At 33.1% G+C, this 18,369-nt stretch overlaps 1 protein-coding gene across 4 annotated transcripts; it reads right to left on the bottom strand.

The window, feature by feature from the left end:
- Positions 1-3,380: 3,380 nt before the first annotated feature.
- Positions 3,381-16,647, bottom strand: LOC136209954 (nuclear transcription factor Y subunit A-10-like). 4 transcript variants are annotated; one of them, XM_066001591.1, is made up of 6 exons: positions 16,589-16,647; positions 11,468-11,719; positions 9,860-9,954; positions 7,680-7,745; positions 5,979-6,113; positions 3,382-4,153 (listed from the first exon to the last, which is right to left on the bottom strand). In XM_066001591.1, exons 2-6 carry the CDS (start codon positions 11,673-11,675, stop codon positions 3,815-3,817), a joined length of 843 nt encoding a protein of 280 aa, XP_065857663.1. In that variant the 5' UTR covers positions 11,676-11,719; positions 16,589-16,647; the 3' UTR covers positions 3,382-3,814. The 4 variants fall into 4 exon arrangements, with proteins under 4 accessions (XP_065857665.1, XP_065857663.1, XP_065857664.1 ...); XM_066001592.1 differs by lacking the exon at positions 16,589-16,647 and adding an exon at positions 15,636-15,669; XM_066001590.1 differs by lacking the exon at positions 16,589-16,647 and adding an exon at positions 16,444-16,580 and having other exon boundaries at positions 3,383-4,153.
- Between the last annotated feature and the right edge of the window lie 1,722 nt (positions 16,648-18,369).

The raw sequence follows: 18,369 nt of genomic DNA, 5'->3' as shown, positions 1-18,369 counted from the left end.
TGATTTGGGGAAAATGAGGTTTTTTCTTGGGATTGAGGTTCTACAAAAACCTGATGGTATTTTTATATGCCAAAAGAAATATGCATTAGAAGTTTTGAAAAGGTTTGGTATGATGGAAAGCAATTCAGTGGGTAGTCCAATAATTCCAGGTTTCAAAATTAGCAGTAACAAAGATGGTGTTGTTGTTGATGATACATATTATAAGCAGTTAGTGGGAAACTTAATGTATCTCACTGCTACACGACCTGACATGATGTTTGTTACGTGTCTCATAAGTCGATATATGGCTAAACCAACAGAGTTACACCTACAAGCAGCCAAGAGAGCACTTCGATACTTAAAAGGGACATCAAACTATGGAATTCATTATAAAAGAGGAGGAGATGGCAAGCTATTAGCATTCACAGATAGTGACTGTGCTGGAGATATGGAAGACAGAAAGAGTACATCTGGTTACATGTTTTTAATAAATTCAAGTGATGTTTCATGGTGTTCAAAGAAGCAACCTATTGTGACTTTATCAACCACAGAAGCTGAGTTTGTTGCTGCTGCTGTTTGTGCCTGTCAAGGAATCTGGATGAAAAGAATTTTAAAGGAGCTGGGGCATTCTGATGAAGGTTGTACTACTATAATGTGTGATAATAGTTCAACCATCAAGCTATCTAAAAACCCAGTTATGCATGGTCGCAGCAAAACATGTTGACGTAAGGTACCACTTCCTACAGAATCTTGCAAAGGAGGGTGCAATTGAATTAGTTTATTGCAGGAGTCAAGATCAGGTAGCAGACATAATGACAAAACCATTGAAGCTTGAAGTTTTTCAAAGGCTGCGACAACTACTAGGAGTACGTGAAATTTCTGATGTAAACTAATGGCTTTTCAGCACTTAGTTTAAGAGAGTGAATGAAGGAATTGAGTTCAGTTAGAAGTCTGTTGAATAAAGACTTAGTCTTTAGGGATAATTGAGTTGTTTTTGAATTTTATTATTTACGTTCCTTTATTTTTGCTAAGTAGGCTGCTATATCTTTTCTGTTAAGATTGGATAATATTTGTATGGCTATTTAAAGCCAAACGTTATTTCTAATAAAACAGAGTCATCATTTGATCTATCTGCTTGAGTTCTATTTCTTTCAATTAGTTTAAAGTTATCAACAATTTTCTTCAAGGGTTAGGTGGCTACCTCCATTAATCGGGTGCTTTAAACTCAATTACGATGCGTCCTTTTCCTTATGGACTTCAGATGGATCTTTTGGTATGATTGTTCGCGATTGCAATGGGTTGGTTTCATTGTCTGGTGGTGGCCCTATCGGAACCACTTTGTCTGCTTTACACGCTGAATTATTAGCGATTTTTTTCCCCTGCGTATTGTTAAGGATTGTGGATATCAAGGGATTCTAGTTGCATCAGATTCAATTTCGGCGATTTCATTACTTCAAGGAAGATCAAAGTTGTCAAATTGGTTAGGTGTAATTCTTGATGACATAATTGAAGTGGAAAGAGTATTTGTTTCAATTGAGTTTGTTTTTGAGAGACGTCAAGCGAACGTTCCTGCACACGAATTAGGTGCTTGGGCACGATCTCTCTCTCATTTGAAAATTCTCGTAGAAGATTTCCCTAATTGTATTTCTTCTTGTATCCAGGATGATATTTGTTCAGTTGGTTTCTAATACAAGTTTAATTATTTTAAAAAAAAACTAATATGTATATATTTATTAAAAAATTTAAAATTAAATTAACATGAACCATAAAAATGTAACAAATTAAAATTTTAGTTAATAATTCAATAGAACTCAACAAAAATAATTTATATAATAAAAATATATTTAATAAGGTAATAAAATTCAAATAAAGGTTAATAAAGGCATAAGGTCCAATTTGCACCTTATACTATATAAGAACTCAATTGGATCCCTGTATTCTTCAAATCAACAAATCAATCTCTGTTCTATATTATAGCTACCAATTAACGCCTCAAAATGGCTATTAAGGATCTCAAAATGTAAATATTGAAGAATTAAAATAGTTTAGAATCTCATTTACCATGGAACATCATTTTTTTTTTCAAAATAACTATTTATAGAGTTTCTCTCTCTAAATCGTCACTTTATCTCTCCTAATCAAACAATATTTAATTGACCCCAAAACGAAACAAATTAAAGAATTAAAATTACTTAAAATATTATCGATTCTAACAATTTTCTATTTTGAGGTTATAAACGGTCAGTTTAAGGTGTTAATTGAAGGTCACTCTCCTAATATTAGAAAATGTAAAATTAAGTAACTTTTATGTTCCATTCTGAATTCTATTGATTATACTGTAAAAATGAGTAAAGTTCAATAGTTAGGGATGTTATTATCCAACAAATACCAATTAATTAATGGGTAATTAATTTATTAGTCCCTATATTTTGACAAAACACACTGTTTAGTCCCTATATTTTCAAAAACACATGGTAAGGTCCTTAACCTTTTTCTCAGTGAACTGTTTAGCCTTTCCGTCTGTCTGTTAGATTTTTTACCGTTTATGACTTCAGAAATGACTAAATTACCCTTTACTATTTACCTTCAAACTTCAGAAGAGGAAATCCAATTTAGAAGAAGAAGCTATTTGTATGGAGAACAAGAAAAAGAATAGACCCAATGCTTACGAATTTGAACGATTAAGAAGAAAATCAAGAAGAAGAATACTCAAAACTGATTTCAGATGCATTAGAGTTTAAAGGAAAAGAAGAACGCAAATCCAAATTGACTAACAGAATCTTCATGAGAGTCTTAACGGCAGAGACTAAACAGTTCATCGAGAAAAACGTTAGGGACTGAACAGTTCACCGAGAAAAACGTTAAAGACTTTACCGTGTGTTTTTAAAAATACAGGGACTAAACAGTGTGTTTTACCAAAATATAGGGACTAATAAATTAATTACCCTTAATTAATCACATTCCCTCACTAAGAAGTGCACAAATAGCATATATTTGCCTTTTATACATGAAAAGTAGAGTTTTTTTTTTATTAAAGCAGAGAATCCCTGCTTTTTTTATAAAACATTTTTTTCCAACAACAACAGCATGTAAACCAAACGGTCGTAATATTATTATTTGATTATATACTTTTTAACCTAAATTTTCCCATTGAATAGTTAGAATGATGAATCTTGAGTTGAAGTAGACCTGTTCATGGACCATTCAGTCCATCCAAACCCGCCTTTTATGGGCTGAGCTTGGATATTTATATTTAAGAATTGGTCGTGTCTAATTTGAATCCACTTAAGCCTGCACATATAATGTACTGGGCTTGGAAAAACAGTTTTTTGTAACGCAACAGCAAACCGTAACAACAAAAGTGAACAACAAGTAAACCAAACGAACCCAAAATCAATAAATTGTAATCACAAAATTAGAGTTTTATTACATAAAAACTAGGTTCCATAATACATTATTATTATTATTTCACACACTTTAAAATCCACAGTGATACAAACATAATTTACACATCTGAAATTAGAGAGGAGAGGTTGTGAGTTGGAACTCACCAAATATCAAAACATATACAAACATAACTTACACACATCAATCTTCCAAATCACCATTACATTTTCTTCTTATTTCAACCCCAAACTATTCTTAATTTTCATTTTTATATAATTAAGTTTAAATAACACCTCTAATCACCCATTAATGAGTAATTAAGAGATGTTGAGCCAAGAATGATTTGCCCAACAACCAAATGAAAACTTTTCATTTGGTTGCAAGAAAGGACAGGATTCAGTACAAGCTAGTCCACAGAACTAACCCTGAACCCCACCCTAAAACTTTTTCAAGTTGTAACCCATTTACTAGGCATAACATTAATGTTATGCCCAGTATTCATCATCACTGAGAAATGATGCATTGTGAAATTATCAATTTGGTCCCTACTTGAATACATGCTTGTCACTTCGGTCCCTACGGAATGGTTTGATCCGCCGCTGTTTGAGTTCAATGTTCCGCTGTTCGATTGTTGCAGGACTTCGGAGGTTTGAGATGCTGTTGGTTGGTGCGGTTGGAGATGGTAAGATGCGGCTCCGCCTTTTCGTTCCTTTGCGTTTAGAAAACGGCCCCCGGTTCCCCTTGGTCGACGCATTGCGTGGAGGTGTCGGGAAAGGTGCATGAAAGGCTGTTGGATAGACATTAGAGATGGGCAATAGTTAGCATTTTGAAGAAGCCGTTTTAACACGATTATCATTTTTTGCGTCATTTATAGCATATATAATCACAGGGGTGGCCGGGGGCCAGAATCACCACTACTAGCGGTGGTTCCGACCTCTTCTCTCCGAAAAATTGAGGGTTCGAGATGCAAGATGCACCCCAAAAAAATTATATGCAATTTGGGTCCAAAAAAAATGTAAAATGAGATTGAAAAAAAAATCTGGCCAAAAAACGTGTAGTTAGTGCAAAATTGCCCAGTGGTTGTATCCACCACTGTATAATCATGTGGAATATATAGATCACATAACACGATTATGACAAAATAATCTTTTTTAGTAATAAAGGCATATTTGGCCCTGTGGTATCCAAAATCTTGTAATTTTCCCACTGTGTTATCATTTAGTAATCTTTGCTCCTAAGGTATTCCTAGGGTGACATTTAACCTATTTGAGATTAAAATTTAATTGATTTGTTAATTCTTACCGCGTGTATGTAAAAATGACAATTATTTAAAAAAAATCATAGACTTAATAAATGCATAAATAAGAAAAAAATTAATTCCTTATTTATCCACGTATAAAATCTATATGAATTTTTTTGACACGTGTATATTCCTTTTGTGGTATCATTTGATAACATTTGCTCCTAAGGTATTTTTATAAGTGACATTTAATCCATTTTTGGATGAAGATTTAACTAATTTGTTAATTCTTGTCACATTATACAATTTTTGACATGTGTCATAAATACATAACAATTGTTTTAATTGTTTTTTTCATATAGATTTAAGATGTGGATATATAAGAAAAAGTTTAATTTCTTATTTATCCACGTATTAAATCTATATGTAAAAAAAGAAAAATTAAAATAATTGACACACGTATATATCACATGTCAAAAAATTATAACATGTGTCAAAAAAAATTAACAAATCAATTATTTTTTTATTCAAAATGAGTTAAATGTCACCTATAAAAAAAAATTTAGTGGCACATACCTCAGAGTGCAAGTAACAAAAATTTAGATACTGCATGTATTAAATACGACTGTAATCCAATATATAAATTACGCGATTATGATAAGATTAGGGCTGTAAACGGGACGCGGATTGTATAAACCATCCCCGACCACTAGTCTATCGGGGATTCCTGTTTCCGAATAACATATAGGGAAAATTTGGCTACCATCCCCGCCCCGTGAGGAATCCCCGTCCCCGAGGGGAATCCTCATCCCCGTTTAAGTTTTTAATTTCTTTACTTTTTTTTTTCAAGGTTTAGATTTCCAAGATCCCATTCCCGTGGGGAATCTCCATTCCCGATGCATACATTACTTATTAGCTTTCAATTTTTTGATTTTATAATTTCTACTCATAATTGCATATGTTCCGTTTTAATTTTAAACCAACCTAGTTAGAGCTCTTACTTGATCTATCTTAATTTATTTTTATAATATATTCTGCTTTAAACCTCAATCTTTTTAGTTTATTTTTTTTAGTTTATCTAAATCACATATACATATTTTTAGTTTATTTTTTTATATTTAGGTATTTAGTCGGGGATCTCCATTAGAGACATTCGGGGATGGGGACGGGGACGGGAACGGGGACGGAACACTTATAACTATACCCGCCTTGTTCCTGACTGTTGGGGATAAAATAAAACCATCACCACCCCATAAAGATCCCAAACGGGGATTCCCTATCCCCAACGGCCCGGATTTTTAACGAGAATAGGAAATCCTCAACTAATTGATAGCCTTAGATACGATAATCTGTTTTAACACGATAACCTTACCTTTCGCTTTTTGGTGGGTCTATTTTCCAAAACAGCCTTTGCACGGGATTTCCTACGCCTTATAATTGCGTGATACTGCTTAGGATTCACAAATATTGGTCCATCATCTGTTGCCATTGGCAACATTGCCCTTCCCTACATATAAATAAACAAATAAATAAATAAATATACTAATAAAACCGAAGTAAGGATTAATATTTTAAAATTGATCAAATTAATTTCGATATTAATTTGACTCTTTTAACTTGACATTTGAATCAAATTAGTCTAAAAATAATACGTGTCAGTATGAGAAAGTCAGGACCAACCTAGAGCCCGGAGCTGAAGGGTTCAAAAAAATCTAGGTTTATATATATAGGCATTACATCCATTTGGGTGCCTACACTAAAGTTTCAAAACCAATTAAGACTCTAAACTATCAAAATCATTAATTAAGTTCCTGAACTAAGCAAAAATCATCAATTTAGTCCCTATCCTATCCTAAAATCGGAAACTGTGACTATTTGATATAGGCTGTAATAATTTCTATCTTGGTTTAAAATGAGTTTGGGAAAGAAGGTATAAAACTGTTCAATCAAATGATTTTTTACGAGACCTCAATTGAAGATTTTTGTTTACAATGGGGACTCAATTGATGATTTTTAGCTAGTTCAGGGACCTAATTGATGATTTTGATAGTTTAGGATCCTAATTGATTTTGAAGCCTTATTTTAAGGATCCAAATGGGTGTTATGTCTATTAATGTTATTTAGGTTTTAAAGGGCCCAGATAATTGATATTTTAAACCTAAAAATGTAGGTTGAAGGTTAATCTAAAGAAATTGTGAAATATTTTTTTAATTTTGCGTAAACAAAAGTATTTGGTGACCGTAAGAATATGTACCGTACAATCATTAATGAGATACTTTTTTGTTTATTTTTTATAGGAATACATTTTAAACTTCTACATACAATTATTTTTGTTAAAGAGGCCTTTATTTTTTATTTCGTCTGGGATCCATAAATTGTCATAACCGGCCTAGAGAAAGTGAAACATATCAAATAATTACCAATTAGGGCCGTAAATGAGCCGAGCCGCTCGGCGTTCGGCTCGATAAAAGCTCGACCACATTCGGCTCAATTTATAAACGATCTGAGTTTTAGCACAGTAAAACTCGGTTCGAAAGCTCGTGAGAATGCTCAATTATAGATTCATGAATAAGCTTGATTATAATGTTCTGAACACGTTCGTGAGCAAGTTTGGTTCGATTATTTTTTAATAATAGTATTTTTCATAAAAAGGGAAATATAAATCAACGTAGTTTTGTAGGTTTCAAAACTATGTAATTTTTGTGTTAAAGCAATTTCAAATGAATATAATTAATGAACATAATTAATAAGATGTTCACAAGCCTTGTTTACAAACAGAATTAACGAACTACTCATGAGTAAGGCTCGTGAACAAGTTCGCGAGCAACTCACGAGCAAATTTGCGAACAACTCACGAACATGATTTTGAGTTTGACCTCGTCAATTTTCTAACGAGCCAAGCATTGAGCATACCAAAGCTCAACTCTTTTCGGCCCGATTATAACTAATGAACTAATTCAAACTTGAAATTAGACTAAATCGATCTTAGTAGCTAATTTCAAAATACCGAATTGATATTTAATTCAAATAAAATCACAACAATTGGAAATAAACGGATGATTTTGACATTTACCGGAAGTTGAGGGCCATAAGTTGAGAATACTCCGAAACACTGATCAGGAGGATATTTTCCACACATCTATATGATATATAGTTCAATTTCATATAAATGCTCACAAAGTCAGCTGATTTAGAAAGAGTAGAAATTCTAGATAGTAAGAAAGAAAACTTAATACGTATTTGACTAAAAATTCAATTGCATTCTATACTTTTAAAATGTTGAATTTATCATGTGAATTTATTTAATACTCCCTCCGGTCCACAATAGAAGTCTTTTAAGGTTAATGCACACTAATTAAAAAATGCAATTAATTTTAAGTAAAAGACTTTGTTACCCTTGTAATAATTGCATCCACTAGTAATTTTATCTATTCCCAAGATAAAAAAAGTCAACTTAAATAGGGGTATATTTGGTAAAAGTAAATTAATGTGCATAGATTTAAACAAAATGTCATGTATTGTGGAACAAAAAAGACTCTCTAGAAAGACTTCTATTGTGGACCAGAGGGAGTATGACATAGTGGCAGAATAAGAAGAGATTTTGGAAAAGTTAAAATATGCATGTTTTAAGCAAGTTTGGAAAGCTAATAAAACACTTTAAGAAAGTTCAGAGTTAATAAATACTTTTCAGAGAGCCAATTAATCATTTTACGTAAGTTAAAAAGTAGAACTTTTCAAAGTATATAGGATAGTTGACTTTTTTGGACAAATACAAGGTAAAGATGTATTAAGCAAAGAAAGAAGGCCTCATACATTGTGCGTCCCGAGCTTGTCCAAAAATGCTACCTGACCCCTGAATTTTACTAATGTTGTATTGACCCTATACTTGTTTAAAGTGAACATTTAATCCCCTAAAATCCATGTGGTGGAGTGAGGAGAGATTTTGGAAAAGTTGAAATAGGTACACTTTAAGCAAGTTCGAATAGTCAATAAATCACTTTAAGAAAGTTCAGGAACTAATAGATACTTTTCAAAAAGTCAATTGGTCATTTTAAGTAAGTTCAGAAGTAAGTAAAACTTATTCGAAGTACATTAGACAGTTAACTTTTTTGAACAAGTACCCGAAGTAAAGATATATTAAGCCAAGAAAGAAGGCTTAATACGTCCTGCACCCGAACTTGTCCCAAAATGCTAACTCACTGTTGAACTTTAAAAATGTTCTATTTACCCCTATATTTGTTTGAAGTAAACATTTAACCCCCTAAAATCCACTCTTATGGAGTAAGGAAAGGCCTTGAAAAAGTTGGAATGTGTATCCTTTTAAATAAGTTTGTGCCGCCAATAGATTAATTTAAGCAATTCTGATCACATGCGCCCTAATGTGCAAATAGTATTTACTCATTAACCATTGGATTGGGCTTCTCTATAATCCAATGGTTGATAAAATAACTCTGTAATCCGATTAAAACATTTTTACATTCTTAAAATTTTAAGATAAAATAATTTAATATTCTCTAAAATAAAGGAATAATTGATGTAGAGAGTCCTAACTTCAAAAATAACTAACTAAAGAAAGAGAAAGATAAAAGGAAGTCATCTTCCCTGTTTCAGTCGAACAGAAACAAAGCTAAAAAGGATAAAAACACGTCGTCTTCTCTGTTTGAGTTAGAATAAAGATTGATTCTGTAAACGATTGGAGGTCGTAACTCAAAAAAATTGTGCCGGAGTGAATTAGATGAAGGTCAATAACAGAGAAGACAACCAGACTGTATTTTACTTACCAATAACAGAGAAAACGACGTGTTGGTATTCTTCTTAGTTTTGTTTCTGTTCGACTGAAACAGAGAAGATGACTAACTTGTTTATCTTTCTCTTTCTTTAGTTAGTTATTTTTGAAGTTAGGACTCTCTCACATTAAATATTCCTTTATTTTAGGGAATATTAGATTATTTTATCCTAAAATTTTAAGAATGTAAAAATGTTTTAATCGGATTACAGAGTTATTTTTATCAATCATTGGATTACAGAGAAGCCCAATCTTATGGTTAATGAGTAAATATTAAGTTGCATGTGATCAGGAATGTAATTTAAGAAAGTTCAAAAACTAATAGATACTTTTTAGAGAGTCAATTAGTTATTTAAGCAAGTTCACGAGTAAGTAAAACATTTTTAAAATACAGGAGTGAGTTGACTTTTTCTGAACAAGTATAGGTAAAGATGTATTAAGGCAAGAAAAAAAGATTAATAGCATACCATAGGCTGGGTAAATCCCAAATCAATATGAGCAGGATGTTCAAGGAGACTTGTCTGAAGAGATTTTTGTCCATCATTCATATATTTACTGTCATCTGAACAACAACAAAAAAAAAAAAAAAAAAAAATGATTACTTTTCAATTTATATGTTGCACAGGAACTTTTGATTTTAAAACATTTCATGTTTTCATATACATTTTTAAGCCCAAACTCTTCAAATGTTTCGGGACACATTTCTACTAGAAACTCGTTTACTAGGATGTAATGTGTTTCCAAAAGTTGATCCGTAATAATCATGTTTAATAAATCTCTAATATTTTCTAGATTATTTTCTACGAACTTCCAAAAGGAAAAATCTATTCTTTTTCCTCTATTATGACTTCTACTTCTATGTAAATTTTTTATGGAATAATGGCCAAATTTGATCCTAACATTTTCGGTGAAGTACATATTTAGTTGTAACATACGAAATGGTTCAAGTTTAACCCTAACATTTTTAAGCAAGATCAATTTTGCCCTACGTTAAAATTTGAAAAAGACTAGTTTGGCTGTTAGTTAACTGTCACCAACAGACCTTCCAAATATCAATTACATCTAAGATATTAATGTATCACTAACACAATTACAAATTGTTAATGCGTCAAAAATGTTTACGGTATTACTAATATAGCTACAAATTATCATAGATTAATATAAAATGCTATTATTGGGCCTTAACTACCACCTTAAGCTTCTAGCACAATTGATTCCTTGACATAGTATCAGAACCGGCCTCTTAGATCAAGTGGTCGAGGATTCGATTCCTAACAACCTCATTTGTTGATAAATTTCAATATGTGGTAAGATGAACTTGTGTTATACACATTTCAATCCTAAGGCATCTGTGTGAGGGGGTGTATCAGAGATAATATAAAATATTATTATTGGATCTTAACTATCAACTTAAGTTTTTTTAGTAAAATTAGTTCATCGACACAGGAAGAAAATATATTGTCCCCCATGTCTCATTCCTTGTTCCTCAGGTAAATTATATACGTGGTGTACATCATTTAATTTTGCACACGAAACTGTACAACCTTTTAGTGATCTCTCACTAAAATGTATAGCCGGTAATTATGAGCGGTCAACGTGCTACGTCAGCAATTTGACCTCCCTAAAAGTCAAAATTAATGACGTGGCGCGTTGACTTCGCATTGACCGATCACAATTACCGGGTGTACATTTTAGTGGAAAGTAGGTTGTACAGTTTTGTGTGCAAAATTAAAATTTGCACACCAAATTGTGAAATAGATCAAATGTTGTATACTACGTATGAACTTGGTTCCCACTTAATTAAAATAATATATCGCGTGGGTTAGGAGGATCCACTCATGAAAAAATGACATTAGCACAAGTAACCAACCAAAAATGCGTGATGTGATGTGATCCTTAAATAACAGTCAAACCAGCTTTTTCAAGTTTCAGTAAAATTGATATTGCTTAAAAGCGTTCGGGTTAAATTTGCACAATTTAACACGCCAAGGCTAAATCTGCACTCCTTAAATCAAATTTAATCCTTACCGCAACCTTTTAAGATATAACATATTCATTTGAAGGACATAAATTACCAGGAAATATAGTGAAATGAGCAGGTTTATCCAGAGTTTGTTCAGTAATGCTCTTGGTTTGCTTGGTGTTGATGAAGAGATCAGAAGGTTCAGCATAAATGGATTGAGATCCAAAAGTAGTCCACCAAGCCATAGATGATAACTGCCCAATTGGGTTATTAGCCATTCCAGCTTCATGTTCTTTGAAATACAGTGTTTTCACAGCCATTAAACACACCTTCTAATTTCTCTTATTTTATCTTCTATTCCTGTCTGCAATTTGTAAAAAGTAAGCAACATTTCAACAATTCAATTTGAAGAAAGAAATTATTTACAACATCAAATTAACGGGTTGCTTAAACTAGAGGTCTCGAATTCGAAGATTGGTATAAGCAGTAAATTTTAATTGAGGGAGAAACTGCCAAAAAATGGTGTTTGGGCAACCTCGAACCGATGAATCAAACCTAATAACAAAAAAAAAAAAAAAAAAATGATACATTTACTTTTAACCTATGTTGCACAGATATGGAAACTGAAACGGAAACCAATACTAGAAAATGTAATTTCTAAAAAACATAGGAAACGGAAACTTGGGGGAAAAGTGTAAATATTAAAAATATAGGGGCATATTTATAAATATTAAAAATATAATAATACACTAAAAAAACAAAATTGAAGAACAAGAAAAAAAAAGTCCAAGCTCAATCGAGATTCAAGAGACAAAGATCTTTAAAGGGAAGGATACAAGCAAGGAATTATCTTTCAAATAGGAATTTTCAATTTTCCTAGATCGATAGAAATTGCAAAATAGAAAGTTTGAATTTCCAGAATTTTAATCCAAATACATAGGGAAAACCGTTTAAAAATTAAAAGACGTGTTTCATATTTTAGGTAGTTACGGAAACGTGTCTAGAAACGTTTCGTATCAGTTTTCGAGAGTTTCCATTTCCCACATCTGTTGGAAAAGGGAAAACACACGCCATGAAGAGTTTCCGTGCTTCATAGCTTTTTACCATCTTATTTACTCATATAAGATAGTTGATATGATAAATAATGATTTTGGGCTTAATAAGCTAGGACACAAGCCCATTAAGCAGCCAAACATCGGTCCAGCAGCCAAACACCAGCTCAGCTCATTTAAAGGGCTCTTTCTGAAAAGATAGATCAATAAAGTACATGAATAAGGAGAAGTTTCGGATTCCAAAAGGCTCACTCAACTTTGCTTGAGCACTGAATAATAGGGTCCGAAGCCAATGAGGAGTTGACACGTGTATAAAGCACAAGCCCACTTTTAAGCAATATTTTCCTATAAATAGCTCACAAATTAGAGACAAAGGTACGTAACTAAATACTCAATTCTCTCTTATAACTCTGCTTTCAAGTTGGTATACTTGCTAAATATCTCACGACTTAAGCATCAGAGATGGTTTGACGGACTCTATCCCCTATCTGACTTTGTATTGTGTTCTCAGGTCACAGGAAGCTGTTTACAAGAAAGATTCTGATATACCGATATCAGTAGTTATGAAAGAATTTCTGATTTTGGGGTGTTTTTGTCGGTATTAACGGATTCGTGATTCATAAATAGGAGGTGTTTTAATGTGTATCGGTGTTCAATTGAAATTTTTAAGGTGACTTACCCTATAAAATTAAAGGGTCATACAAAGAGCGAATGGAGTTTGTTACATCTTTAGTTCATGTACTTATCCAAAAAAGTCAACTACTCCATGTACTTTGAAAACATTTTATTTATCCTCTGAAATTGCTTAAAATAATAAATACTCTGTAAAAAGTACTTATTAGGATCCCGAACTTTCTTAAATTGATCTGTAGGCTCCTGAACTTGCTTAAAGTGTGCATGTTTCAAATTTCCAAAATCTCTCTTTATTCCATTACATGAATTTCAGGGAGATATGTCAGTTAAACAAGTTCATGGGTAAATTGAACTGTAGGCTCCTGAACTTGCTTAAAGTGTGCATGTTTCAAATTTCCAAAATCTCTCCTTATTCCATTGCATGAATTTCAGGGAGATATGTCAGTTAAACAAGTTCACGGGTAAATTGAACATTTTAAAAGTATAGAGGACAATTGAATTTTTTGGCGAATACAAGTGGTAAGGAATTTATTAAGCAAAAAAAATAATTGTCATTTCGAGACTAATCAAACACATTTAGATAGATTTTTTCCCAATTAAAGTTCATTGCTTACATTAAAACTCAAATTCGAGATAACTGTAGAGTTATTCTACTAATTTCCGCAAACTACAAACATCATTACCAAATTACAGCCACTAATTGAACACAAACCTAACAGTAAAAACTAAGAACAAAACCCAGCTGCTGAATATATATTTATATATACCAAAAACATCCTAAAATAAGAAATTATTTTATCTCTACCCTATATCTGTAAATAAGATGATAAAAGACCATAAATATGTCATTTTTCCAAGAAAATTTAGGTACTGATAAACACAAATTTATTCCAGTGATCTGGATTTGGGTAATCATAGTAACTAACAAAATTAAAAGCATGTGAAATACAACGCTAAAACTTTATTTATACACAATAAAGGAAAAAAAGAAATAAACATATATTCTCGTATATTAATAGATTCAAATTTCGTTGAATTCTCTTCTAATTAAAATTAATTGCATACACTAAAACACGATATACAATGGCGCAGTCAGGATTTGACATTAGAAGGGACTAACTACAATGGGGCGGCTGGTGCGGTGAACAGAGCAAAGAAAACGATTGAAAAACAAAGGTTCAGACTTCATAAAAGAATGAGAAGATAGAAGACGAGTGGAGGCTAATTTCGGCGGAGGCAATGCTCTACTACTGTGGGTAGTGGTGAATACATGATTGGTCTGTTTGTAGCCAATTTTACACCTGCGTGCTTTTTTTTTTTTACTAAATTGAAGTAGCTCAAATTTTTTTTAGCATATATATTTGTTATTATCTGAATGGTCTAGAACTAATTTTTCCGTACTACAGGAAAACTTCTCAAAATTAAGCTAGATTATCACTATAAGAGTAAGATTAAGTCGTTTTAAACAAACTTGGAAAAATTTATCCCCTATCATATTCAACCAAGTTGGATTTTGTAATTAAATACAAACTCCTTATACTAATTAATTACCCCAATCGTAATTTGTTGAAAACAGGGACAGAGATTGAGGGGAATTGGACCTGTTTGGACACTCTTATAGTATAATATGGTAGATATATTAAAGGCCATGATGGATTTTAGAAAAAAGGACGGGATGAAAAACCTTTGGACAGAGAAAATAGACTCGGATGAAGATCTTTTATAGTGTCGTTGTAGTGTTACAAAGGCCGAGAGCCTGCCAGAACAACAACATACATAGCATGAGTTAAGAATCTCCATCCTGAGTCTTATCCTCTATCAAGGGTCTTCAATTCCATTCTTTTTCTATAATCCATCATAATCTATCTCTCCTGTCAGTATATCTACCCTATTATACAATAAGGGCTCTATACAGGTCCAATTCCCCCAATCTAGTTCGACGGCTGAAAACCTTAAACCATCCATAATAAAAATGGTTCTGACGGAAGGAGGAGCCTAGACCCCTCCAGCCCCCGGTCTCCACCCTAGACTGGTTTCGTCAGAGTAAGAGGGCTCTAGCTCCCAAGCAACCAATTGAACATAGAACATACGGGTACAATTCCCCCAATCCCGTTCCAAAACACTCTCATGGTAAGAGTGGTTACGGCTGCCGGGGAATCTGTGCCCCTCCAGGCCCCCTGACTCTGGGTTTCTTCGGAGCAGGGGCTCTGGCTCCCCGAATACTGGGCTGCCTCTGCAACTGTAGCTATGTACTTTATTCTACCAAATTACCACCATCAATTGAACACAGAACAAAACCCAGTTGCTAAATAAAACACACATATATACACCACAAGAAGAACAAACCCCAGTTACCAAAACACAAAAGACAGTGCCAAATTAATGAATCAGAAACCAAAATTAAGGGAGAAAACAGTTAAATTATGGAAGAAGAAGGCTCACAGAGTCAAGTAGCAGAGATTTAAGACAGAGAAATCAATGATCTCCCATTTGCTAGGAGCTTTGTAGGCACAATTTCAATCAAAACACAGAGACAGACAGACAGACAAAGTAGTTTAAGACAGAGAAAAAAAATAATGGGCGATAAATGCTTACTTTGAAGTGGGGGATGGAATGAACTATAGTTAGTGGCGGAGTCGGGATTTGAGATTAGAAAACACTAATTTCAGTCCTATCAGAGGCCGCCGGAGGGGCAGACTTTAATACTGGCAGCCCTCTTGACGGAAGAAGGATGAGGATTGAAAAAAAAAAAAAGACTTCAGAAGAGAGTGAAAAGGTTCCGAATCAGAGCAGAGGCAGTGATGGGTTCAGGATTGGTATGCTTTCTGTGATATATGTGCTAAATTGATATTTTTTTCCGAGTACTTACTTTCTCAGTTTCTAAAGAATTTTTCACATTTTCCGGCCACCAGTGGATACTAAGCCCCCTTAAACCTCATGAATCGGTCCCTAACCCAAGCACCAGGCTGCTTCCGCTGTATTGTGATTTATGTATGCTAAAATGATATTTTTCTAGTGTTTCCGTTCACAGTTTCCATAAAATTTTCCATGTTTTCCAATGAACATGGGTACTAAGCCACCCTAAACAGTAGGTGATTTATGTATGGTAAATTGATATTTTTCTTTCAGTTTCTATAAGATTTTTACATTTCCCGACGATCAGTGATTGCTAGCACGGATTTAGACCCCTAAGCACTGAGCTGCCTCTTCAACTGTAGCTATGTATTTCATTCCACCAAATTAAAACCAGCAATTGTACACAAACTTAACAGTAAAAACCAAGAACAAAACCCACTTTCTCAAAAACAACAAAACCCAGTTATCAGAACACAAATTAATGAATCAGAAACCAAAATTAAGAGAAAAAACAGTTAAATTATGGAATAAGAAGAAGAAGGCTCACAGAGAATTAAGAGAGAGAAATCAATAATCTCCCATTTGATAGGAGCTTTGTCGGCACAATTTCAACCAAAACACAGAGAGAGAAAGAAAGAGAAAGAGACAGAGAAAGAAAAAGAATGGGCGATGATAAATAAATGCTTACTTACTTTGAAGTGGGGATGGAGCTACAGGCCATTATTCTCCAATAAGCTTTTGTACTATATAGTATAAATATACATTATATTATATTGCCATTATTAAAAGTTGTGAACTTTACATTATTTGATTGTACATTACACATAGACAATACACTGTTGGATTTCTTGTTCCGGCTACTATAAAAAAACATAATCTTTTTTGAGAAATTCAAACATAATCTTTAATTTCCTTTTTTATACACAAAAAGAAATTCCAACATGCAACCTTTCTAGCTAATTTTCTTTTTGCTTTCAAAAAGCTTCGATCAAATGGTGAATACAGGATTGTTCGGTTTGGAGTACCAATTTTACATGTAATGTGAAAAGAAGTTTTGCTAAATTGAATTTGTGCAAATTCTTTTTGTATATATACGTGTTATAATCAAAGTGGCCAAGAACCAATTTTGAAGTACTGATGTAAAACTTTTCAAAATTAAGTTATATTGTGTTTAAGATTCTTAATATGTAAAATAAATTGTGTCTAATGAAAAAATCGGATCTAGAGAGGGTCTAATAGGCAAAAAAAAAAATTAGAAATTTGGATTTAATGACGGTCTAACAGACCAAAAAATTAGAAATTTGGATTTAATGACGGTCTAACAGACCAAAAAATTAGAATTTTGGATTTAGAGAGGGCTTAAGAGGCAAAAAAAATTAGAATTTTAGATTTAGAGATGAATTAACACGACATGAGCCAATTTTGGAGACCCGGTCATTATTTCTTGGAAACACGGGACCAAAACCACCATAATCTCAAATTTCGTGGAGACAGGGGGCCCGAAACTACTCGTGGTCATGGTGGTTCCAGCGACCAGAGGGGTCCAGGCCCCCATTGTCTCTGCCCTGGCTTCTATTGAATTTTTGAAGTCTCGAGATAATAATCTCAACCAATTAAGGGTGTAAACGAGCCGAGCCTTAGGTAGGTTCAGTATTGGCTCGTTAATATCTCGAGTCGACCCCTCGAATTGAGCTTTGACTGAGCCGAGCTTTGACCAAATCTGATCAAGTTTTGACCTAGCTGAGCTTTTATCGAGCTTCTAACGAGATTTAATTAAGTTCATTTTACATACTCCATATGAGTTTATAATATTTATAACGAAAAACAAGTATGCGTTATTGTCGAGATTCTAAAATAATAGATGGTACTTGTGGTTGAAAAACACAAACCCGGAGAAAATTTTCAAATAATAAAATATATATTAAAATTTGTAATGTATTTTGTTCCTTATCAAAACGTAACTGTCTAGCTAAAAACTCAAAGGTCTAAGCTTTTCTTATTTATTTCTTTTATGAGTTAAATCTTACGTGAGTTGTGAATTGTGATGAAAACTAATAATAAATAATGAAATATATATTATATATATATATAATGAGATATATATAGTAATTAAAAATAATCAAACTTGTTCACGAGCTTTCGAGCAGAACCTGAGGAAGCTCGGGCTTAGCTCATTAGTGCTCGAGTCGATCCCGAACTCAAGTCGAGCCGTATCGAGCCGAGGTCAAATAGTTTGCGAACTACCAAAACTCATTTACACCCCTAATCTCAACTAATTTAAAACGAGGATGAAGTATTAGAATAGGACCAAGATTTTTGGGAGAGCATTAATTTAGATTCCACATACAAAATACACTAATGTAATCTTAATTAATGTTACAAAAGAGTACCAATTTATGTCTCGATAATGGAACGTGATACGTCATTCATATAACTCTGTTAAGTTTTGAATTGTACGTGGAGAGAAAAATCA

The sequence above is a fragment of the Euphorbia lathyris genome, chromosome 10 (assembly GCF_963576675.1).
Source record: "Euphorbia lathyris chromosome 10, ddEupLath1.1, whole genome shotgun sequence".
Classification (NCBI taxonomy): Eukaryota; Viridiplantae; Streptophyta; class Magnoliopsida; order Malpighiales; family Euphorbiaceae; genus Euphorbia; species Euphorbia lathyris.
This window is presented reverse-complemented; position numbering and strand designations above follow the sequence as displayed.